The sequence below is a fragment of the Schistocerca gregaria genome, chromosome 4 (assembly GCF_023897955.1).
Source record: "Schistocerca gregaria isolate iqSchGreg1 chromosome 4, iqSchGreg1.2, whole genome shotgun sequence".
Lineage (NCBI taxonomy): Eukaryota > Metazoa > Arthropoda > Insecta > Orthoptera > Acrididae > Schistocerca > Schistocerca gregaria.
Genome location: NC_064923.1, coordinates 94,869,781 through 94,896,096, shown reverse-complemented (window position 1 = coordinate 94,896,096; position 26,316 = coordinate 94,869,781). Strand labels below are relative to the sequence as shown.

The following is a 26,316-nucleotide window of genomic DNA, read 5'->3' as shown; positions in this document are numbered from 1 at the left end:
CCTCTTTCATTTCTTTGCCCCAGTCCATATTCACCTACTACGTTTCCTTCTCTCCCTTTTCCTACTACCGAATTCCAGTCACCCATGACTATTAAATTTTCGTCACCCTTCACTATCTGAATAATTTCTTTTATTTGATCATACATTTCTTCAATTTCTTCATCATCTGCAGAGCTAGTTGGCATATAAACTTGTACTACTGTAGTAGGTGTGGGCTTCGTATCTATCTTGGCCACAATAATGCGTTCACTATGTTGTTTGTAGTATCTTACCCACATTTCTATTTTCCTATTCATTATTAAACCTACTCCTGCATTACCCCTATTTGATTTTGTGTTTATAACCCTGTTGTCACCTGACCAGAAGTCAGGTTCCTCCTGCCACTGAACTTCACTAATTCCCACTATATCTAACTTTAACCTATCCATTTCCCTTTTTAAATTTTCTAACCTACCTGCCCGATTAAGGGATCTGACATTCCACGCTCCGACCCGTAGAACGCCAGTTTTCTTTCTCCTGATAACCACATCCTCTTGAGTAGTCCCCCCGCCCGGAGATCCGAATGGGGGACTATTTTACCTCCGGAATATTTTACCCAAGAGGATGCCATCATCATTTAATCACACAGTAAAGCTGCATGCCCTCGGGAAAAATTCCTCTTGCTTTCAGCCGTTCGCACTACCAGCACAGAAAGGCTGTTTTGGTTATTGTTACAAGGCCAGATCAGTCAATCATCCAGACTGTTGCCCCTACAATTACTGAAAAGGCTGCTGCCCCTCTTCAGGAACCACACGTTTGTCTGGCCTCTCAACAGATACCACTCCGTTGTGGTTGCATGCACCTACGGTACGGCTATCTGTATCGCTGAGGCACGCAAGCCTCCCCACCAACGGCAAGGTCCATGGTTCATGGGGGGGGGTTATTGTCTTATTTATACATATTTTCGTGTTTGTTGCCGTATGTATGTAATGACATCATAAGTGGCATATCGTAGACGCTTAGAATAGCCATTTCCACCATACTGATGACAAGCGTCAAAACAGATGGGTGGAATCGGACACTTCTGTAATCCTCACAAAAATACATCAAATGTGATAGTAAAGTGACTCTAAAAAGAGTCAACAGTTTGTGTGGATGAAATCACATTGAGGTGCAGCAAAAGTCACTGCTTTGAGTAAGTGGAGCACTTTTTCTTAATTCAATCATGGGAGAAGCTGAGTGATCAATGCTTATTATTAACAGTGTCACACATTAAATATATTCATTAATGGTGATCCCCCAACTTTCTCCCATTAATTTAATTTAAAAAAAAGCAATGCTCCACCTTCCTTCTCCCACGATTTAATTAAAAAACATCCACTTCCTCAGTGTGCTCACGCAGAGAACTGGTTTTTCGAATATATCATGAGTTGCAAAGCTGTCAGTGGTTTGCAGACACTAGCACAGTTTAAACAGCTGCAACTCAAATAAGGAGGGATTAAATTTAAAATCCTCATTTACAGCAATGTTTCACATTTCCGAATGTTTTACTTCAAAACATGATGTCTGCCTGCTGCTCTCTCATTAGTTGTGTAGCACAAATGGCTGACACACCTTCATTTGTTCCCCATCACACCTCACGGCAAGCTCTGACAACATTCGTGCATAAAACACATATATACACCACTGGCTCTATTCTGAACTTTTACTTACACGATTCTGCATCTGGAGCAAGCGCAAAATTTTGTCAAACTTTCATGACACCTGCAGAGAAGTCACAATTAGAGTGATTTCATTTTCATTAACTGATCTGATATGCACAACAAAATGATGAAATGGTATTTCTTTTCTTTTGGTTGCCACTTCCACAACAACACAACTTGTGTTCCGACTCATCTTCCATATTAAATTCTTCAACATCAAAACTAATCATCATCCCCGTCACTCATCTAAAGAATATCAGGACCTTCACCACCTGCTTTCTGGCTGAAGTCAATGGGTATCAGCAAAAATTCTTAATCTTCCTCTTTTTCTTCCATACTGAGCTGTCTGTCTTAGGGGTGGTTGCGTTTGGAAGATGTCAAATTTCCTTTGGTGATAAGAGTCAGACCATTTAAACAGCTACTAATTTCATGCACACTAGTTCCAGACAACTGGGGCAATGCTTGTGTTGTTTGTGTCTGTGATATCTATCCTATCTGTAACATTATCAGTGTTTTCTGGTACATTTCCAAATACTGCACCTTTTTTAACAACGTGTTGCCAAGATAACTAGCCTTTCAAGAGACTGCCTAGGGACAAAACATTCATGCCATCTTTGATTACACTGTTGACAACTTTCTACATTTCTTCAGCAAGTGTTGGGCCAAAAGCAAATTACTCTCCTTAGCGAACCATTTTTGTTTCCTGCACATATACTAATTTTCCTATTAATGAAAACATGTTTATTCATTCACACACAGATATAGTTCAGTATTTTATGTAGCGTGAACAGCAATTCCCACGATAGCTGCTTACTTCCTCCGAATTTCGTTTTAAGAAAATGAAGTACAAATCCTTAGTATGGATATGGTAAAGTCTGCAAAGGAAGATAGTAAAACACATGAGTCTCATATTCTAGCATCAATCAGTCAGCTAGTTTCATAGCAAGATAAGGCAGGCTAGATGTGCACAACTATGATGGCATTCTGATAGTCATACACATTATATAATCAATTGCCTACTATGCCCCATTGTTCGCTGAGCTCCTGTCTCCCCTACAGATGGAACCAAAAGCAAGTCAAGAGCCAACCTACGATGCCTAAACCAGGCTCCTCTCCTAATCTGTCTCTAAACATTATCTCGGCTACACCTGCACACAGAGGTCCATGGCCCAAGGAGGAGGATCTCTGGACCACTTCATCAGCACCTTACACTAGCGTCAAATAACACCATTAGTGAGAAAACTACGTAAATGGAGAAATTTTATGACACCAGCAATATCTTTTCGATGTCAGCCTCTAAGGGACTACCACTAAATTTCACAGTTGGATCCATGGGATACACTGGAATTCCACCAAATTGCTTTGACCCGTGTCGTCATCAGCATGCCAAAAACCCCTAATTCAAGTGTATCTAACGTGACCCACAACTACAGTAGCCGGTATCCTAATCTCCATTTCATCCTATATAGCTCAGCTCTAAAGTAAAAGCGCACTTACGGTGTTTGCGACTTTTTTTTCAGATGGTAATTTAAGCGTGGTGAATGATGGTAACTGATCATGATAAATGATGAGTCTAGTAGGACAAGACAGCGGAACCCGTGAGGAAATAGTTTTCGATAAACGTCCCACGTGGATGTTTTTAATTAAATCATCGGAGAAGGTACGGGGATCAATGTTTATTAATGAGAGAGTTGCACTTTCGATATGCTAATAAACAGTTATCCACCTACCTTCCTTCTTCCGTGATTTGATTAAAAACATTGATCCACTTACTCAGCTGTTACACAGGCACCTACGAGTACAGTTTAAGTTTTACGACATTCTCTTCTACATGACAATATTCTGCACAATATAGTCCATTGTGCCGCCAAAGCAATTTCGTACACCACATCATGACGACTATAGCACACTAAATGACGGTAACATGCGTCATAAACACACGGCCACTTCTCATACATCGCGCCCTCTACAACAACATTTTACTCCAAAACGAACACTACAGCTCGATGACGTCCCTGAACGCGGCCCGTCACGCGTCAAAGCCGAAGGATGGTATCATACAACCCATACCTCCAAATGAAAGATAAACACACAAAATTAAATTTAATAAACGAATAAACTGCAAAATGACGAACTAACAGTTGAAAAACCGTAAATAAATCGATAGCAAATAACTGCAGAAACTGAGAATCAATCACTAATAAGCCAAATACAACCTCCAAAATCGCACTGTACATGCAAAATTCCTACACGACTCACTGGAAAACACCGCCAGTAAAATGCAATATACCAACAAGGTACAACCAAATACCACGACGCCCACAGCCGCTGAATCCTATAGGACTGCACCATGATTACGAAACAAATCATAAAAACAACACTACGGCACCACCGCTCACTTCAGCATGCCCTCTACAAACAATCGCCTTCAAACACGCCGCGCTTCCACGACGTCATACATCATAACAGAGTTACGTCACGGTTCAATGCCGACGAGTGGAATCGCAGCAATAGGTTGACAGTTACTTCAGTGTGAACTCTGGGCCCTTGCAAAGTTATCAGACTATGATGGTTCATACCAGTTACATAATTAAGGGTTTGGCCAATTTTGTATTAACTGTAGTGAATTCAGGAAATTGCCATTTCTATACGAATGTTGCTTTCTCCAAACCTGTTTGTTGAGCACTGTATAAATAAAAACAAATCTTAAAGTTAAAAAAGTCAGCTAAAATGTGTTACTTATCGACCTGCTGGGTGCACTTTCCATTAATTTCTTCAGCAGCAAGTTCGTCAGGAGGAAATGGCCTAGGTGATTCACACCAAAGTGTATTTCAAAGCCATCTTCTGTTGTTCTGTTTTCCTCAATTGGTATAAATACTCCTGCATTATTGATCAACACATGAATTTTCGGAAAATCTTTAATGATTACACTTGCAAAATTTCTCACAGACGCTAAAGATGACAAGTCGAGCTGCAGTGGAATCTGAAATAACAGAAACCATTTGAAAGTTTATGAACAGCGGCGCCGTTGTTTCTCCGTCCGAATTCTCGTTTTTAAGAAATACTCACTAAGTCTCCTGTCGTGACGGACTGTCTTATTTCCTCGATTGCTTCCCTGGCACTTTTAATATTACGACATGCCATTATTACAGTAGCCTTCCTCCGGGCAAGTTCGCGAGCAGTAACCTTTCCTATACCTGAGTTTGCACCAGTAATTATGAAAACTCTTCCATGTAGCGAACTTTTACTTTTACATCGCCCCCATTTAATCTCCCGATAACCACGTATAAGAGTTAGTGCCAGAATTACTGGCAAAATAACGTACAACGATACCGGCATTTTACCCGACCACCACGAGTCTTCGCACAGCTGAATAGCTGATTATCACTCATCAAAGTACTTAGTAGTTTGCAGCTACTCACGAGCAAGTTGTGCTATAACAAAAAGTTGATTGTCTCAGAAATGGACAATTCTTAACTCTAGAAAAGTGTAGTAATATAATTCCTAATTATATTTTACATGCGTGAGCCATTCAATAAAAATTATTACTTATGTCCAAAGATATATATCTTTGTTATGGTCATATGGTGAAATTTTGTCAACGATAATGTTTGAAGATACCAAACATGAATTAAATCACATTGTCATCTCTGTCTGTTGTTTCGTTTGACAGATGTGGAGCGATTGGACGTTGTGAATGTACAATGCAATCAGAGGATGCGAGATATTTAAAGAAGTACGACATGCCATTGCATAATGTCTTTTTGAACAGCTCTTACTGTGTAATAATGCGGAGAACGAGATTTGAGAAATCTCATTTGACCAGTTGATGTCATGTTTTGTACATTCTTAAATTGCAGTTTTAGAATATGTGTACTGTTTTTGCAAGCAAGAACGTCATGGGTGACAAGGTTTTCACAAGGAAATGCTACAAATTTACACGAGCCTCATATTTCATGAAATGAGAATGAAACATTTGCATAACTAATTCGTCCCTTAAAACTTTGCGTGCTCGGCAGTTGTGCTAAGTAGTAAATGTATGAAAACATCGAAGTGCTTTGTTTTTGTAAGCCAGCTATATCGGCTGCTAAAACATCGTAGAAAATCATTTTGTTGGTGGCAACTCGCAACGAAGGAAGCAACTCAGAAACTCCAAAATGAATTTCTACTCCACCTGTTTGTGCGCTGACTGTACCTTAGGTATTAAAACTATATGCTGGACCAGAACTCGAACCTAGAGTCCTCAGTCGTTAGATCCTTTACACACGAAAGGCAAAAGCCCCAGATTCGACTGCCAGTCCGTATGCAGTTTTGATCTGATACGAAGTTTCGGCTCAGGAAATAATTTGTGGCAGATAACCAATAGATGTCAGGCAGGAACTTGACATTAAAAAAAAACAAAAAACAAAGGCAATACATCATTAGTCACTGCCCCTACATATTTATCTTGGGTATGTGAATCCACATAACTCATGTTAGTGTGAAACGGATTTTGATTTTGCCAATATGGAGACATTTCGTAGGGGTCTGTGTAAATTTAAATATTTTGTTTTTGAAGTACATGATAAAAACACCTGATGAATGGAAGAAAGAGGAGAAACAGTTGCACCTTTTTCTGCTAGTATCCATAGGTGTATATACAATAATTTCTTTGATTCTAATCAGCATTACATTAGTGTTAGTGGTAGTCTGTTGGTAGTATATTGTAAAGACAAAGAATCCTGCATTGATGGCTTTTGTTGTGAATGTATGACTTGACTCAATCCACGACTTAGAAGGTTCTTTTTCATGGTAAGATTTACACAATGTATGTGAGTGAGTGAAGCTCTGCATCTAAATATTTACTCTGCAAACCACTGTGAAGGGCATAGCAGAGGGTACATCCCACTGTACCAGTTATGATTACCCCCATTCCATTCATGTGTTCGGTACAGGAAGAATGATTGATTAAATACCTCTGTGTGTGCTGTAATTAACATAATCTTGTCTTCATAATCCCTACATAAGTGAGAAGTTCATAAGGACTTGATGTAATAGTTGTCAGAGTGGTGGAAAAACCTACTGTTTTCACTGTTCATGTGATCAGTTAAGTTCTCAGGAGCAAGGTGTGAAATGTACATAGGTTTATAGTTTCCTAGTTATGTCTGCATGATTGAGCTGCAATTTACACTTAAACATTTGGCAGGCATTTCATAAAAGCACCTTGACTATTTCTTTACTGTTATGATCTCAAGTAGCACAGACAAGAAATACCAAAATCTTTCTGTGCAAGCACAGATTTCTCTGTTTTGTCATGATGGTTCTTAATGCACTATTTTCATTATTGTCTCAAATCTATACCTGGCATACTTATGTGCGCCCGATAGCATGTTCAGCAGTGGGATGTGATGTTACAACTTACTAGTTTAGTGGTGAATGGTGGGACATGACTTTGGTTTGTAGAGCTCATTTTATATCCAGGGAGTGGGGGTGTGGGAGCAGCTCTGCCTGTCCCCCTCCCCTCCCTTCCCCTTTCTCAATCCAGCTGGGCACATCCCTCAATAACTCGGACCAAAACAATAATGTTTTCTTTGATAACACCATGAGCCGTGAGTGGCTTTCTATTATCCCACTGGCATTTTATCTACATACATTGTCTCTGCTTTTGACAAATATATTTAAACTTTGTTCAAAGATAAATTTTATGAATAATTGTTTGTAGGCTTTGTGAAACTACTCAAGTAATAGCTGATTGTTCTACTTCAGATTCTGATGAATCCTTCAGGTCCTGTTCCTCTTCCATTCTCTCCTTGCCATTCAGTAATGTGTTGGAGTATGTGTTTTGCCCCTTTGTGGATCCCTTCTGCATCCTGGACTATTCTTTCTATTTCTCTTTCTATTGCTTTTATGCTGTCGCTATCTAATATTTTGCTTTTTACCTATCAGTGTAGCATTTTCTTATTTCCATTACTGTGCTACTCTAGTCTTTTGACGCATATTTCTGAACTTCACTCCTTTTCTTCCTTCACAACTTTTTAATCTTAAGTTTCTTGTCCCTCTGTTAATGAGGCCACATAAGTAGTCTGATATTTTATAAAATTGGATTTTATGTCCTATTTAACAGTATAGAATCATCTCAAATTCATTATGGAACACTGATGCCAGTATCTACTGCCTTAAGAATCTTTAGGAGAGAACTGAGTTGTATGTGATGTCTGTCTGTTGATTCCTCATGAAGTTGGAAGTTTCCAAAATGGTTGTAATATTCGAGGATAAAACTTGTTTCATTATTCAGGAATCGCAGATGATTCCAAAGGCACCAGACACATTTGCCACATACATCAGAAAATTATCACTGATGGACCATAAAGCGTGTTGGCTGTGGTCAGCATAGCTTCCAGCTGTTGGAAATGACATCAGTGGCTGTCATTTACTCCTGCATCTATACAGAACAAGCACAGTCCCCTGTCTTTCACAAAGAGCAATTATATAATCACACAAAAGAAAATTAAAAAGCAAATAATCTGAGTTGAGCTAAGGAAAGTAGAAGGAAAAAGAAAAGACATGAAGTAATTGAGATAAGAAAAAGAAGAAAAAGGTGTGATTTCCCATAACTTATTTGACTGGAAGGGAGTGGTTCAGAAATGCTTCACATGTTGAAAGAGCTGACACATGAAGAAAGCTGCCTACTATCTTATGAGATGTACAATGTAATTCAAAGAACCAGATTTCAGGGCAAAATCTGTTGATATTCTTGGGTCAAGTACATATTCAGTTAGAGACTGAGGAGGTATAATTAGACAGATCACAACATGTACAGAGGCTTATAAATTATTGTTCCCCTCACAGCCCATCATTGAAACTTCATCAATCGTACAAATAAAATTGCTATTTGTGGTTTCCAGGGTATAAGTGTAAACAGAGATGAAAATTCTGTACAAAGTCTTTCTCAAGTGAATAACAAGATGTGTGAGAGGAGTCAAAAGTGGTGATGAATTGCGTATTTGGATTAAAATTCCGGATACTTATAGTGAACTGTCAATAATGCCAGAACAAAGAGAACTAAATTAAAAAACTCTCACTTTTCGATTTTATAAACTTTTTATAGGTGCTTCAGAATTGGAACTTAGTGAGGTGGTGCAGTGGTGAGACACAAAAAGACAGCAGCCCAAACCTCTAATTGACCATCTTGGTTTAGATTTCTCGTTGTTTCCCCAAGGCAACGTTGGAATGGGGCCTTTGAAAAAGTGCGTCCCCAATTTTCTCCTCTCTCTTTCCCAGACTGAGTTGTGCTCCTCTGTAATGGCCTAGTTGCTGGTTGGACATTAAATGTTAATTTTCTTCCTTCTTCCAGAATTGGTTCAATGGAAATGCCATTAAGGTGGCTATATCACATCAAGGGATGTGCAAAGATTTCCCAATCTTTGTTAATGTTTGCCTGGTCTGGTACAAATTTACAGTTTTACATTCAGAATAAACATTTGGTTTGCATCATAAAACTGACATACAATATTACAAGTAATGCAACCTGGATTTTCCATTGTTTGAAAACTAAGAGATGTTTTTATGGGACACAATTCACTACACCTGTTCCACATCACAAACTATCAACCACTGTGCTGTTCACTATCTTTGTATATGACAGCAACTGGTGTGTGCCCTGCATAGGAACTTTGAAATTATCTTTGCAAATATCTTTAAATCCCCCCATCTTATCGTATGTACAGTACACTTCCCTGCCAGAACTATTAGTTCCTTCATGAGAGAGAAAGTGGAGTGAGTTGGGAAAGGTTAAAAAGGAAGAACAGATCATTCAGACCTGTCCCCCCCCTCCCCCAAGGATGAGGGGACTCACTGTCATGTATTCTTAAAGAGTTGTATGTAATTATCAACTAGTAGTCAGACTTACATTCATTTGCTGTACCTCATAGCACTGTATGAGGTAAATAGTGCTGTAATATTGTTCCTTCCTATTTAATAGTTTTACAGCTAATGAAAATGGCTATTCACTTGTGCTTATTGTTGAACCTGAAGGATATTAGTTTTTTTTTTAACATTGGTATAGTTAATGCAATCATTAATATGTTTTTACCATACATGAATGAATATTAATGCATTGAAAATAAATGGAATATGTGCTGAAAATAATAATATACATATTTAAAATTTTTGTTTCAGGAAAATTCGATCAAGGTCTATAGATGTCCATCCAACTGAGAAAGCTTTGGTGGTTACATACGAACTAGAAGCTTTTATTTTAGGTGATCTTGGTGACCCACTCCTAGGAGACAGAAAGGTATGAATGGGTTTCATTGTGTCTATGTGATGAGCTTAGTAAATTGATTGTGATAAAATTCAGTTGAAACCTGATTTGTTCTATTTTGCCACTTAAATTTGCAGGAAAAATTTACTACCCTGCTCAGAAACCATAACATTAGCTATAATGGAAAGGATTCTTTAACCTACTGTATAATGTTATGGCTCTTGTAATGTTTTCCTGCTCAAGAATTAAAAACTTCTGAGGTTTGGATTCATTGTGGATAAAGAAAGAGATAAGAGAAATGAATATAATACTGATAAATTAAGAATGGGAAACAGACAGTAGCACGAGTAAAGTTATTGACTCACCACATAGTTGAGTCTTGTGACGAATAGGGTCATGAAAAAGAACTTAGTAGCTCTGTTTTTAACCTTCAATCTTCTTCAGGCCAGAGCCTACAGAGAGCTACATGCACACACAGCTGCACTGTCCTGGGATAAGTGGCATAAGAAAGGGAGTGATTACTGTAGGTAGAGCCAATAGTAAGAAGAGGGACAGGAGAGAAATGAGATTTGTATATTAACCTGTGTGAGCTCACCCAGGGGTAAAAGTATTGCACATGATGATAAAGGACTGGGATGAGGGGTGGCATGGGTGGAGAGTAAGCTGGGACGCTATTGTGATTGGAGATACACAGACTTAGGAAGAAATGAATTAAAGTGATTGAACCAGACCAAAGAAATGAGTTTTAAGAAGCTGACTGGGAGAAGGAAACTGGAGAAGGAATGAAAATGTGAGGTTGACTTATGCGAGTAATTTGACTGTATAACTCAAAACCTGAGGATTTATGAAACTGACGTTGTACTTAACCTATGGCTAAAATTGCCCAGAATAGAAATAATACAGAAAACTGGGATAAATAATTGAAGAAATTTAGACAGGAGGGGTTTTTCTGCCTGGGGAGATATTGTTGATAAAGTTTCTTGGCATAAAATCTTTGACCTATTGTTGCTTTTCATATGATAAAATATAAAATTAGTTTCCATTTAAAATACATCAAGCAGAAAAACTCTTGTGTGTGAAACAGCATGATGATTATAATCAGTGCCAATAGATCTACAGCAGAAGAGGAAATTAGTAACTTTCTATCTGCTTGCTAGTTTTATTTGATTTGTTAAAAAAAAAAAATTGCATTTTCGGTTGTTGGTATGCCTCCATAATACACTTTATCAAATGTAACACAAAATGCAGTCGAAGCATCAATATAAGTAAACTGATAAATATCCGATCATTGACAATTCACAGACATATTTTTTGGTGAAGTGATGCATAAATATTTATATTTAATGCACCATTTTATAGTTCATATACTTCTCAGAATATATAAAAACTTTCTTTTACTGACACTCAATTCCGCTTTTTCCTTCAGGAATGCCAAAAAATCATAAGACTGAAAAGTTTAAATGAAGACACAAACTGTGGAGTCCTTGCAGAAGAAGTAATAGCAAAATGTAGCCTCATTCATCCGAGTAAACTTCAAGAAGTGACACAGCTCATATATTATTTGCAAAACAGGAAGGATGTGGGAAATGGTAAGTACAAGCAGATAAAAGGGTTGAATGAAAAGTAATGACTCCACCTTCGCTAATTGGATTTGGATGGGAATATTTTAATAAATCAAATGCAGAAATAATCTTTAGAATGTGATCTTTAATTACGAATATTCACTTTTCCATGTAATCAACAGCCAATTGGATACATTTCTGCCAAAGATGAACAAGTTTTCCGAAGCCGTCACAGAAGAAGTCGACACTCTGTTTCCGCAATCACAGTCCTCTCAACATCTTTATCAGAAGCATAATGATGTGCCTGCAGATCGTATTTCATTATCAGGAACAGATGGAAGTCAGATGGTACTAAATCTGGGCTGTATGGAGGATGTCATATCGTGGTGAGATTCAGTCTCTGAAGTTCTGCTGTGGTGGCACATGAAGTGTGTGGTTTGGCATTGTCATGCTGCAGAAAAACGTTTTCCTTTTCCTTTTGGACCCTTGTTAGCCGTTGTTTCAGAGTTTGCAGCATTGTGATGTAATACTCTGAATTTATTGTTGTTCCACGATCAATGAAATCAACATGAATAACACTATCTGCATCCTAGAACACTGTGGCCATGAATTTTGCAGCTGAGGGCTGCATATTGAATTTATTTTTCTGGGGCAAGTCTTTGTGTCAGTATTCCATAGACTGACGTTTTGTCTCTGGGTAGTAATGGTGTACCCACATTTTGTCTCTTGTCACAATTGAATGGAGAAAGGCGTCACCTTCATTCTCATAATGCGAGAGGAGTTCCTGGCAAATTTCAAGTCTGTGTGCTTTCATCTCAGCAGTCAGCATCCAGGGTACCCATCCTGCACAGATCTTCCGATAGCCAAGCAAAGCAATAATGTGACCCACACATTCTTGCAAAATGGTGATTGTGCTTGCAGTTTCTCTCTGAGTGATATGACGACCTTCCTGAATCACTCTCTCAACATTTTGCTTTTGAAACTCGGTGGTTGCTGTCACAGAACGTCCAACTCTTTGTTTGTCATGCAGGTCACATGCTCCCGCATCAACATCTTTAAACTTACTCACCCAATGACACACAGTACTCACATCAACATATTCACTATAAATTGCTTTCATTCTCTGATGAATCTCCTTTGGGGTGACACCTTATGCTGTTAAGAATTCAATTACTGCTCATTGCTTAAATTTCATTGACCAACTGTCTGTGCAGGGTTCCTTACCTTACACTGTAACAACACAATCGTTCAATGCTAAGGCTTCCCGCCAACAGGAGCTGTAGAAAAGAGGCTATGGAACAAGCCAGTACCTGCCGCATACCAATGCTGCCAGCTGTTGAAGAGATATGAAGGTGGAGGCATTACTTTTTGGTCAACCCTCGTACAGTTGAAATCATCATAACGACAGTGTTTAAAAGAATGGCACATCAGTCACTTTAAGGTAAATGTGTGGCTGGTTGTTTGCTAAATAGAGAGTAAATTTGGTTGTTAAGTTCAGAGGTATCACTAGGCAGTATGATAAGACCAGTATCATTCATGATACTTTTAAATGATGTGGCAGATAAAGTTTGTGAATCTCTGAAGCTATTTTCACATTATACTGTTATGCACAGGGCTGTCCGTGGATAGAAAAGTGTTCCAAATTCCTAGACAACTAGTGAATAATCAGCACTTGTTGCAATAACTGACAGCTGACCCTTACCTTAAAAATGTGATGTATTGTACCCAGACAGACGTAACAGCTCAAAAATTTGTGCATGCTTTTCAGTAAATTATCTGTGTTTTTCTAGCACAAGAACAAACTTTCACACATGTACACACAGACTGCTAGGATGCAGGTCCCCAAAGATGTTGCTTATGGACATAGTTGTTGAGTGGGAAAAGGAGAGCAGAGGTGAGAGCAAATGGGAGAATCAAAAACTGGATTTAATTATGAGTGTTTGCCTTCCCAAGTATAAGATGTACTTTTTGGTGCTGTACAATTTTTGCTATTTCGAGTAGGGTAAACTGATATTACAGAGTTCATATTCAGCACAACAGGGTAGATGATGACACAATGGAAAAAAAAGAACATGCATTCTGCATATTTATTTATATGTATCTGTAAACCAACTACCAATTATTATTATTATTTCTTTTCTTTCTCAGACGTTATGTCTGGTTAAAAATGGAAAGTGACGCGGACCTTGATCAAGCGTGACTTCCTTTTACCGTACGGTATATGTTACATTGCATTTAGGAACTTTTGGGTAATTGAACATGTATCAATAATCACAGATTTCTGTAGTTGTATATATACGTTTGAATGTAGCTGTATTGCATTGATGTACTGGTGGATATTGTGTGTTATGACTCCTGTAGTTATTGTTGTTATTATTATTATTATTATTATTATTATTATTATTATTATATTTATATGTAAGCCAACTACCAATAATTATATTATTATCTGGCTACAGCTGCCAGGGACTGTGGTCAAAATGGAGGCTCGTATTCCGACTCCCACTTTGTGAAGTGCAGTCGGTGAGAAAGATTTTGAGTGCACAGAACACAGCATAATTGAAATTCATCATCAGCTTTGCCATGACTGAGGACCTAACATCATGAGCAAGCAAATGGTGTGTTGCTGGTGCATCGCAGCAGGTTGCCAAAATATTCACGATGAGATGCGCAGCAGGAGACCATCCGTCACCAGTCAACCTTTTGAAGCTAGTGCAGGAATGCATTATGGAGAATTGTCGCTTCTCAGTCGCAGAACTCAGCAGTCTGTTCCCACTGATGTGTCACTCCTTGTTACATGAAATTAACATGGTGCACCTGGAAATTGTGCACCAGGTGGGTGCCAAAGTGACTGACTCCAGTACACAAAGCATAGCGTGTGGTGGTAATTCTGCAGGTGTACTGTGATGACATTGAAGAGTTTCTGGACTGATCATCATAAGTGATGAGATGTGGGCTGCACACAGTACCCTACAAACCAAGCAGCAAACAATACATTGGTGTCACAGTATCTCTCCCGGTAACATAAAGTTCAGTCAGTCTATATCAGCATGGAAAGTACTGTGGGCTGTGTTGTGGGACAGACAGATAAATCTCCTCATCGAATTCCTGACCAGAGGAGAGACAGTGAATGCTGCTCATTGCTGTTATACAGTGTAGTGGTGCACCATTCAGAACAAGTAGCACAGGATGCTTAGTACAAGTCTTGTCTTACTGCTTGGCGATGCTCAGCCACACATAGCTTGGTGGACAACAGAGGTACTGCCAACATTCAGCTGGCAGGCATTTGATGAACCAACCTAAAGTTTGAACTATGCTCCTATTGATTTCCATCTGCTCTGGAACCTCAAGAAATTTCTTTCTGATCAGAGTCAGTGTTTTCAGATTGACAGAGAGGCGTTTCCTGTCCCAGGTGACAGACTTCTCTGTCACAAGGAATACAAAAGTTGCTCCCAGTGTATGACAGTGTCAGAATTCCTCTGGTGAATATGTTGAAAAATAGTTCAGAACTTCCTGTGTATATTCCAATAAATCTTTCAATTAAATTGTGTTTAGTTTCTGTTCCTGCCACCAGGGAAACTTACATTTATGGATGTACACTCCTGGAAATGGAAAAAAGAACACATTGACACCGGTGTGTCAGACACACCATACTTGCTCCGGACACTGCGAGAGGCCTGTACAAGCAATGATCACACGCACGGCATAGCGCACACACCAGGAACCGCGGTGTTGGCCGTTATTTGTGCACCGCCGCCGTCAGTGTCAGCCAGTTTGCCGTGGCATACGGAGCTCCATCGCAGTCTTTAACACTGGTAGCATGCCGTGACAGCGTGGACGTGAACCGTATGTGCAGTTGATGGACTTTGAGCGAGGGCGTATAGTGGGCATGCGGTAGGCCGGGTGGACGTACCGCCGAATTGCTCAACACGTGGGGCGTGAGGTCTCCACAGTACATCGATGTTGTCACCAGTGGTCGGCGGAAGGTGCACGTGCCCGTCGACCTGGGATCGGACCGCAGCGACGCACGGATGCACGCCAAGACCGTAGGATCCTACGCAGTGCCGTAGGGGACCGCACCGCCACTTCCCAGCAAATTACGGACACTGTTGCTCCTGGGGTATCGGCGAGGACCATTCGCAACCGTCTCCATGAAGCTGGGCTACGGTCCCGCACACCATTAGGCCGTCTTCCGCTCAAGCCCCAACATCGTGCAGCCCTCCTCCAGTGGTGTCGCGACAGGCGTGAATGGAGGGACGAATGGAGACGTGTCGTCTTCAGCGATGAGAGTCGCTTCTGCCTTGGTGCCAATGATGGTTGTATGCGTGTTTGGTGCCCTGCAGGTGAGCGCCACAATCAGGACTGCATACGACCGAGGCACACAGGGCCAACACCCGGCATCATGGTGTGGGGAGTGATCTCCTACACTGGCCGTACACCTCTGGTGATCGTCGAGGGGACACTGAATAGTGCACGGTACATCCAAACCGTCATCGAACCCATCGTTCTACCATTCCTAGACCGGCAAGGGAACTTGCTGTTCCAACAGGACATTGCACATCCGCATGTATCCCGTGCCACCCAACGTGCTCTAGAAGGTGTAAGTCAACTACCCTGGCCAGCAAGATCTCCGGATATGTCCCCCATTGAGCATGTTTGGGACTGGATGAAGCGTCGTCTCACGCGGTCTGCACGTCCAGCACGAACGCTGGTCCAACTGAGGCGCCAGGTGGAAATGGCATGGCAAGCCGTTCCACAGGACTACATCGAGCATCTCTACGATCGTCTCCATGGGAGAATAGCAGCCTGCATTTCTGCGGAAGGTGGATATACACTGTACTAGTGCCGACATTGTGCATGCTTTGTTGCCTGTGTCTATGTGCCTGTGGTTCTGTCAGTGTGATCATGTGATGTATCTGACCCCAGGAATGTGTCAATAAAGTTTCCCCTTCCTGGGACAATGAACTCATGGTGTTCTTATTTCAATTTCCAGGAGTGTATCTTGTATTAAATTGTGAGCTGCAGGTATGTGATCTAAGTGATGGTGTAATCTCAGCTCTTATGAAGACAAACGATACCACATAATATTGTGTTTTGTACGCATTGTAACTAGCATAGTTTTTTTTTGTAAATGCACGCAAGTCCAAATCCAATATCAGGCTCATAAATGAAATACTACACATAACACTGAAAGTAAGTTTATTATGAACACACACATGCAGTCAGAACAGAACTAACTCCCCAGGCAGAATGTGCAGCTTTTTGTAAAAATACACAATATTCCAGAATGCTTGTATTCACACAAACATATGATATTCCAGAATGTGCAAACATAAGATATTTCATGACATTTCCAGAAATGATAAATATTAAATAACAAATAATTGTCGGTGGTTGGGTCAGAACTGGTGACCTACAGCACATCAGTGAGCGACAGTAAGCACTGCACCACACTGCATGCACAACAGCTCACGGCAATATTGTGTTCCATTTAGTTTTCTGCTCTTCAGCAGCAGTGTGTATTGTCAACATTTATCATTCATAACACTGTCTTTTGCTTTGATATGTATGCCTGTGAGAATAACCTTGACAAAACTTCAAAACAAAAAGTTATCTTCAGCAGAATTGTAAATTTTATCAAATGTTTTTCTCTTGTTAAAATACGAACCAGTTGCAGATTGTGGTGCATGTTGGAACAAAAGGTGGTCACCTAGTCCCCAAGGCTTATACATTGTTCTTTCCAGTGACTGGCAGAGGAAGTTCACTGGACCAGTCTTGTTCACAGACGTTCAACGAAGCTCCCAATCTCTGGCATTATTTTCAATGCTAATGGGAACTTCTGTTCTGAGCCGAGATGAAGGCTTGATTGAGAGATCCCAAAGTTCCTGTGACAAGCTAGGATGTGACGTTGTGGACTTATGCCATATTATTGACAATTGTAGGGTCTCCCTAACTCATGTCAGGGATGCACTCACTGCACTGTAGGGACAGTGATCCAGATATGTGACTGTGTGGGTCGACACAAGTTCTTTTTAGCTTAAGTGATTCTCCATCCAAATCACATAATGATAACTTTGGGAAACACTGGAGTATTAATGCAAGGCACAAATAAATGCTCCCACAGATAAAATTATAAATAACTTACTGATCATCAATTGAAGCACTCTATCAAGAGTTGAAGCACTCACAGAGTTTGAATTAGATCTACAAAGTAGTTCAGGTAATATAATATTATATACAGTAACCTGATTAAATCCCAAAATTGACAACAGTAAAATTTTTGTGGTAAATATAGGTATATATCAAAATGGTAGGATAATGTGAAATAAAGCCATTGTATTTGTCAGCAGGCAAGAGAGTTAATTCCAGTGAGACAGAAACTGAAGCTGTAGATGGGATTGTTTATCCAGTGCTCAGTAACATGGATGGGCATAAACTTATTTTGGTTCCTTCTATTAGCCACCATGCTCGCTCACAGTGGATGCCAAGCACATAATTACTGACAACAGTGTGAAAGAAGTAAAGAAAATGGTTCTGGAAAATTGCAAAATCACTACCAGAGAGGTTGCTGATGATGTCAGCATATCCTTTAGTTCATGACAAGCAATTTTTTCAAATGGTTTTGGGCATAAAATGTGGAGCATCAATGTTTGTTACAAAATTGTTGAATTTTGACATGAAATGATGTCATGTAGACATCGCTCGGTAATTACTGAATGAAGTTGACAATGATTCAGAACTTCTTTAGAAGATTATAATGGTGATCTTAATCATATATATATATGGGTATGATATCAAAACACGGCCCAATTATCCCAATGACTGAAGAGCCAAGAACGAAAAAAATTTCACATGTTCAATAATATTTGCATGTTCATCTCATTGTTTTCTTTGATTATGATGGGATGGTGCATCATGAGCTGTGTCCTTATGGCCGTATGGTCAGTAAGGAATACCACCTGGAGAATACCACCTGGAAGTTAAGTGCCATATGTGTGAAGCAATTGCAAGGAAACTACCAGAATTGTGATGAAACCACTTGCAGAAATTACCTCACGATAATGCTCCCGCTGACATATCATTGCTTCCCCCTGCGGGTTCAGGGGTTAGAATAGACCCGCGGTATTCCTGCCTGTTGTAAGACACGACTAAAAGGAATCCCTCCCTCTCAAGGGGGTAGTTAATGCCTGCGTCCGGAGGCGGACGGATTCACGACCTATATTTGCGTTCATTTTGGTTTTTCAATTCTTCTGGTTTCTTCCTTCCTTTGGTTGGTTCCTTTTTTTTGTTCTTCTCCATCTCACTGTCTTACTTACTCTTCTCCTTGCCTTCTTCTCCTTCTCTGGTCTCCGCTACGGCGTTTGAGACAGTCTGTCCTTTCTTTCCCTCTCTTATTTCTTTTTCCTCTTCTTCCTTCCTCCCTGTGCGTGCCTGAAGGCCGACCCACGCGTTCGCACGCGTATCCGGTGAAGGGATAACGCGTAATTCCCCGCCCTGGGTAGACAAGTAAGGCACGCACGTACCCCCTGGTAAAGGCCAGGCCCAGGGAGGGGTGATTGCCTGAGCTGACACCTTCCGACCATGCCGATTGGTCCCTCCGTCCATTTCTCAGGAGGTGTGACCCGAGGTGTGAACAATCACCTAAGGCGGGAGTGCCATCTGAGAGGGTCCCCACAAGGAAGGAGCGCGCCATTGGAGACGCTGGCAATCATGGGGGATTCCTCCGCAATGGATTTCTCTTCTTCTTCTCTCTCGACTTCTGCCCACAAACGGAAACTTGACCAGCCACCAGTGACAAAAGTACTACCGCCTGCCCCACAGTTCCTCATAGTTTCTCGATCTGAGGACGGAAAGGATTTTTCCCCTTTCGTTATCCACAAGGGTGTAGATGCCATAGCCGGATCTGTCAAGTCTTGTACCAGGTTGCGTAATGGTACCTTGTTACTAGAAACTGAGAGCGCCTTTCAGCACAAAAACTGCTTCGGGCCACACTCCTGTACACGTTCCCTGTCCGGGTGGAGGCTCACCGCACTTTGAATTCGTCTCGTGGTGTGGTATATACTAGATCCTCGACGGATTGAGATTCAGTCTTTCTTCGCTGAGCAGGGCGTGAGGCTGTCCATAGGGTCATGAAAAAGGTCAACAATGACCTTGTACCGACCCGGACACTTTTCTTGACCTTTGATAGTGTTCAGCTGCCGTCGCGCATCAAAGCGGGCTACGAGGTTATTTCTGTTCGCCCCTATGTCCCGACACCTACGCGCTGCTACCAGTGTCAGCGTTTTAATCACACTCGCCAGTCTTGTTCCAATGCGGCTACATGTGTGACTTGTGGCAGGGATGCCCATGAGGGTGACTGTCCACCTCCGTCTCCTCGTTGTGTGAACTGTCACGGTGACCATGCAGCGCACTCCTGCGACTTTCCCATCTACAAGGAAGAACGCTGTATCCAAGAAATTCAGGTCAAAGAGAAAGTGTCCAACTCGGCTGCTCGCAAGCTATTCGCTAGTAGGAAGCCCACGTTGCTCCCAGCGGGGAAGTAGAGTACTGTCCTCGCCTCTCCTCGGACTACCAGGGAGGTGACGACGCAGACATACAATCTGACCTTCAGCACTACGGTCGTCCATTCTGCCAGTGCTACGAAGGCCAGGTCGATGTCACCTCTTACTCCCGTCGCCCCTCCGACACAAGCACCTTTATCAGCTTCTGCCAGGACCAAGACCCAGAAGTCCAGAAGTCAGAAGCACGGGCCTTCAAGAAGGAACCGTCTCGTGCAGACCTTCTACGTACGTCGAATTCTCAGCCATCAACCAATCCTTCCACAAAATGACCTTCCAAGAAGGCTCATAGGAAGCACAGTTCTCCTTCCCCGCCACGGCGCATTTCTCCTCCTGCACCACCCAGCGGTTGCCGCCCCAGGCCCTCATCCATTTCGCCTGGCCGCACCGCTGGTAGCCGAACATCTGGCCGTTCACCAGCGGAGGAAGCTCCCCCTCCCAGCCATCTTCACAAGATGGCCGATGAACCTATAGTACAAATGGACGATGACTGTCCGCCTCCTGCTAGCGGCGACAGTGCTCGCTCGGAGCCGGGCCCTCAGTGGCCTTCGAGATGACCCCTTCTTGCATCTTCTTCTTCTTCTTCTCACGATGGCACTTATTCACTGGAATATTCGCAGCATGTCGCTTCAACCGAGAGGACTTGAAATTGCTGCTCCGCTTGCACAGTCTGCTCGTCATAGCCCTCCAGGAAACGAAGCTACGCCCATGCGATCAAATTCCCTTGGCACACTACATCTCTGTGTGTTTTTACTTACCCCCTGTGGCAGGTATTCCGGCTCATGGAGGGATTATGTTGCTGGTCCGGGATGATATCTACTATGATCCCTTCACATTGCACACCGGCCTGCAGGCAGTTGCCGTCCACATTACTCTCCCCACTTTTACATTTTCCATCTGTACTGTTTACGACACCTGTTGGAGGGCGGGCATTCTCCGCACCATGCATACATGGGGCTTTCCCGGTCACCTCCCTCTTTTTATTCGTTGCTTTTTAATGGAACGCCAGTTCAGGATACGTGTGGGTTCTGTCCTGTCAGACACCTTTCGCCAGGAGAGTGGGGTGCCACAGGGCTCTGTTTTGAGCGTCGCTCTCTTCGCGATAGCGATCAATCCAATAATGGATTGCATCCCAGATGATGTATCAGGCTCCCTTTTCGTGGACGATTTTACCATCTATTGCAGCGCGCAGCGTACATGTTTCCTGGAGTGCTGTCTTCAGCGTTCTCTTGACCGTCTTTACTCCTGCAGTGTTGCCAATGGCTTCCGTTTTTCTGCCGAGAAAACGGTCTGTATTAACTTCTGGCACTAGAAAGAGTTTCTCCCACCGTCCTTACGACTCGGCCCCGTTGCTCTCCCATTCGTGGAGACAACAAAAGTTTTAGGTCTTACATTTTACAGGAAACTTAGTTGTTCTCCACATGTGTCATATTTGGCTGCCGGTTGTACCCATTCTCTAAATGTCCTCCGTGTTCTCAGTGGCACGTCGTGGAGAGCGGATCGAACCTTCCTACTTCGCCTATATTGGTCGATCGTCCGCTCCAAGCTGGATTATGGGTGCTTTGTATACTCCTCTGCACGGCCGTCCATCTTACGCCGCCTCAACTCCATACAACATTGGGGTTTACGGCTTGCGATCAGAGTGTTTTATACTATTCCCGTCGAGAGTCTTCATGCTGAAGCTGGTGAATTGCCACTCACCTACCGGTGCGATATACTGCTTTGTCGTTACACCTGTCGGCTACTGTCAATGCTCGACCACCCATCATATCGTTCCTTTTTTGACGACTCTCTCGACCATCAATACGGGTTGTATGTCTCTGCCCTGCTACCCCCTGGAGTTCGCTTTCGTCGCCTCCTTCAACACCTTGATTTTTCACTCCCTGCAACCTTTAGAGTGGGCGAGAGCCACACGCTACCTTGGCTCCAGGCTCAGGTTCGCGTTCACCTTGACCTCCGCTCGCTCCCAAAGGAGGTTACCCCCAGTTCAGTATACCACTCCCGTTTTGTCAAACTTCATTCGAAGTTCATTAATATTACCTTCATTTATACAGATGGCTCTAAGACCAATGATGGGGTTGTGTGTTCTTTTATTGTCGGGGCACAAAGTTTCAAATACCGGCTACATGGCCATTGTTCGGTCTTCACAGCTTAGCTCTTTGCCCTCTACCAGGTTGTTCTTTATGTCTTCCGCCACCGACATTCTGTTTGTCATCTGCTTCGATTCTCTGAGCACCATCCACAGCCTCAGTGATCCATATCCGGTTCACCCTTTCGTGCACCGGATCCAACGCTCTCTTCAGCAGCTGGTGGACGACGGGTCTCCAGTTAGCTTTATGTGGGTTCCTGGCCATGTCGGTAGCACGGTCATTTGCCGGCGCATTTTATCTCTGTGGCATGCCTATTGGGCTGCACTTAGGGACAACAAGCTTTGGGCCTTGAAACCTCTTCCCGCAGCTTGGACGTCCTCCTCACGTCCTTCTCGGCGGGAGGAGGTCGTTTTGGCCCGGCAACGAATTGGACACTGCCAGTTCAGCCATCGCCATCTGCTGACAGCAGCGCCGGCGCCGTTCTGTCCATGTGGGCAGTTGCTGACGGTCCACCACATTTTAACGTCCTGTCCAGATTTTACTACGCTGCGTCTTGATCTTGGCCTGCCATGTACTCTGGATGCCATTTTAGCAGATGACCCAGGAGCTTCTGCTCGCGTTCTTCGTTTTATCAACTTGACACACCTGTCTAAGGACGTTTGATTATGCTGTATTTTTTTTAATCCTATGCCTGTTAATACATCTTTTATAGTGTTGTCCCTTTTAGTTGCTGTTTTAACCTTGTGCCTCGCGGTACATTCCTAAATTAGTGTGGGCGCTAATGACCATTGTTGTTGTGCGCCCTAAAACCACAAAAAAAAAAAAAAAAAACATCATTGCTTGTTAATGACTTTGGCGAAAAACAAAACTGTTATGTTGCCTCAGCCATTTTAATCACTGGACATGACCCCCTGCAACTTCTTTCTATTTCTGAAGCTGAAGAGAATCATAAAAGAACATTATTTTGCTGCGACTGATGCAATAAGACCAGTGTCACTGAAGGAGTTGATTGCCACAATGAAAACTTAGTTCTAGAAGCACTTCCAATATTTAAAAAAGTGCTGGCACAATCGTATTGTATCTGATGGTGATTACTTTGAAGAGCAAATGTTACTGTTGATAAATGAATAAAGATTCTTTAAGAAAAACAAAAGTTCCCATTACTTTTTGATTACACCTCATTTTTACATTGTTTTTAATATGCAGCTTACCTCTCATTCTCAAAAGCTTCCCTAACTGTAACTCGCTCACACCTACTAGCTATTCACTGTCAGTTGCTCATACACACTCACTCCTACTTGTCCTTTCTTAGTCACTCATTCACACCAACCCCTTGTCATTATATCTTTGTGTCTCCCTAACTGTCACTATCACATAGCCACAGTCTCCTTTGTTCTCTTCTACCACTACTGTCTTCTCTCACTGCCACTATCTGCCTCTTGCTCTTTCTTACTGCTACTATCTAATTCATTCCTTCCTAGGGCTGCTGTCTCTTCTCACTGTCACACCAAGCGAGGTGGCACAGTGATTAGCACACTGGAATTGCATTTGGGAGGACAATGGTTCCAATTTGCATCCAGTCATCTTGGTGCAAGTTTTCCGCAATTTCACTTATTGTTTCAGACAAATGCTGGGATGGTTTATTTGAAAGGTCATGACCGATTTCCTTCCCCAGCCTTCCTTAATACAAGCTTACGCTCCATCTCTAATGACTCTGTTGTCAATGGGATGTTAAAGACTAATCTCTTCCTATTCTTCAGCATCACTATTTCTCTCTTTCTCATTGTCATTGGCTCCAGCTTTCATTATCACTGGCTCTCACCCACTTTCACATGTGTCCCTGTTCCTCTCCCACTGGCACCCTTCACTCTTTCCTAGTGCTGTTTGTCACTGCCCACTGTGGTTCACTTCCACTCTGTCCCTCTCTTTCCCTCGCACTGCCGTTGTCTCCTTCACTCTTTCTGCGCCACAATCAATGTGTACTGTCTTCCTGTATGTACTACTTTTCCATCTGTTTCTCACTGCCATGGTCTCTCTCTCAGCATAAAAAACTGTTACTATGTTCGCATGCCAAGTTTTTTGCGAAAATTTGTAAAGGTGCTGAGGAAGCTGAATGTAGCTACTAATATCCCACTTTTCAATCAGTCTTTTTAACAGAAGCATATTCATCTTTTTTGTGCTCTGATAGGATCAGTTTTTCACGTGTTCCATTCTTTCCTCTACCTCAGCAGGGCATGTCTCTCACATGAGAAGAACTTTGTGGGTCAGTAAAATTTTGATAGTTTACTTACGTGAAATTGAAATAATGTGGAACTAATTTTACACGTCAGACCAGATTTGAAGTGAAAAAAAATTTTTTTTGCATGTATTTCAGTACTACAATGTGAAGTTTCTACAACCCTCCTGATGATAATGGAGATGCTGTACAGCATATTTCTCCATGCTATGTTATTCATAAACTATGTTTTCACCTCACACCTTTCACCTCACACAGAGCTTGAGAAACACAAGTCATAAATTGTAGAATTGTGTTTAGCATCTGGTTTAAGGCCTCCAACTGCCTGCTACCGGAGGACTACCATTATTGGAAACAATACCACAGATTGTGAACTGTACACCATGTCAGTCAGCCTTTAGATAAGAGGTCCATTCATGCCAACATGGACCACAGTTTACAGCTAACTGTGCCCAGTGAGCTCATTAGCTGCCAACACAGGCTCCCTCATTTCACCTGAGACTTGATGAAAATACCAAATTCATAGGGATCTTCCTTTCCAACCTCCCAGCTATTTCCTTGGTAGGGCTCCATTTTCTGCATAATATTGGAGCTCTGAATGAGCAGCAAATGCACCCACTGCATTTACCTGAACCTTTCAGAAATATAGATCCCAGTCTAAATAGACTAGGTATTGTTTGCTCGCTTGGGTGTGCTCACAGAAAGTGGCAGAATATCACATCTCTTTTTAATCTATAAGGAATTGGCCTACGGATTCTTAAATCCATCACTGCCTGCCATTCACAGTCAGGTGAAGACAACCAAACTGACTAGGCACATTTGGAGATGCAGCAAAATCAGGATTCCCATGCGATGCTGGAGCTGCAGCACTGGTCCTCCCCTGATGTCGCTGTGCTACTTTAGTTCAGAGCAATGTTGCTCAGAGTAAAATTGCTGAGTTTTCCCAGAGTGTTATAGAAATTATGGATAGAGCTTAAAAGCTATTTGGATGACACCTTCTGTGTTGACTGAAAGTAAAAGGCTCACAATAGCTGTATGTACTGTGGATCTGCTTAAACAGTACTTCCAACTAGGTATCAGTGAACGAACAGACTAGATCTGTTCTTTTGTACAATTAATATCTATGGGGAGGTGTTCAGTATCCCAAAAGAGACTTGGAATCTGTTTGTTCATGTAGAACGTTAAATCTAACTTGTAGACTATATTATTGTCACAGATGATGTTTCACAGAAGACATGAGAAATTCTTAACTTTCAGGCTTTAGAGTTATGTTTGTGCATAATTGTGAACAAAATTATATTCGTCATACGTGTAATGAATGAGACCATTTGATCTCTTGTTTTCATTATACACTTCTCAGGAAGCTTTTTCTTTCTTTCAGCATCTGAAAAAGTTGAACACATGCGACCAGGTTCTTCTTGTTCCTCTTCTGATGCTCCATCTTCGAACGATGCAAATGCAGAAAAGGCCAATATAAACAACATTGAACAGTATGTGGAGTTGCTGTATGAAGATATTCCAGAAAAAGTAAATGGTTCCGCCCTGATATTACAATTAGCAAGAAATCCAGATAATCTGGAGGAACTTGCAACTAATGGTAAGTAATTTATTGCAAATAATAGATCTGGTAAACTTCTAAAGCATGCAAACTAATTTTCTCTTTCCTGAGGAACTAAAATGAATGCACTGAGCAGTTAATTTAATTTTCTTTAAAGATTTGTTATGTGCTATTGTTCATTTTGTGACTGCTTTCTTGCATAATGATTGTACACGTGCCCCATTTACCAAGTTGCATCATGTGTGTTCAAATCAGACATTTCTGTTTAACTATTTGAGATGCTCTCTCTCTTTTTTGTGTATTTCCTCAGTCTTCTGTGGCAAGCATTGGGGCCATTATTGTCTATGAAATTGCGTTTACACTGCAGTATGTTAACCAATGAAACTCT

The 26,316-nt window shown here is 41.8% G+C and overlaps 2 protein-coding genes across 4 annotated transcripts in view; one reads left to right on the top strand and one right to left on the bottom strand.

Moving 5' to 3' along the window:
* Positions 1–5,260, bottom strand: part of LOC126365877 (retinol dehydrogenase 11-like) — a 51,124-nt gene extending 45,864 nt beyond the window's left edge. The window contains exons 1-2 of the mRNA XM_050008574.1: positions 4,752–5,260; positions 4,430–4,665 (exon numbers count right to left, since the gene is read on the bottom strand). Coding sequence (XP_049864531.1) covers positions 4,430–4,665; positions 4,752–5,021 — 506 coding nt within the window. The 5' untranslated portion in view covers positions 5,022–5,260. The remainder of the gene's footprint in view (positions 1–4,429; positions 4,666–4,751) is intronic.
* Positions 5,261–5,299: 39 nt separating this feature from the next.
* Positions 5,300–26,316, top strand: part of LOC126365876 (kinesin-associated protein 3-like) — a 189,940-nt gene continuing 168,923 nt past the window's right edge. For 2 of the 3 annotated variants that reach the window (XM_050008573.1, XM_050008570.1), the window contains exons 1-4: positions 5,311–5,418; positions 9,840–9,957; positions 11,351–11,513; positions 25,752–25,967. In XM_050008573.1, coding sequence (XP_049864530.1) covers positions 5,387–5,418; positions 9,840–9,957; positions 11,351–11,513; positions 25,752–25,967 — 529 coding nt within the window. In that variant the 5' untranslated portion in view covers positions 5,311–5,386. Of the gene's footprint in view, positions 5,419–9,839; positions 9,958–11,350; positions 11,514–25,751; positions 25,968–26,316 lie in introns of all 3 variants that reach the window. The other variant, XM_050008569.1, reaches the window with a different exon arrangement.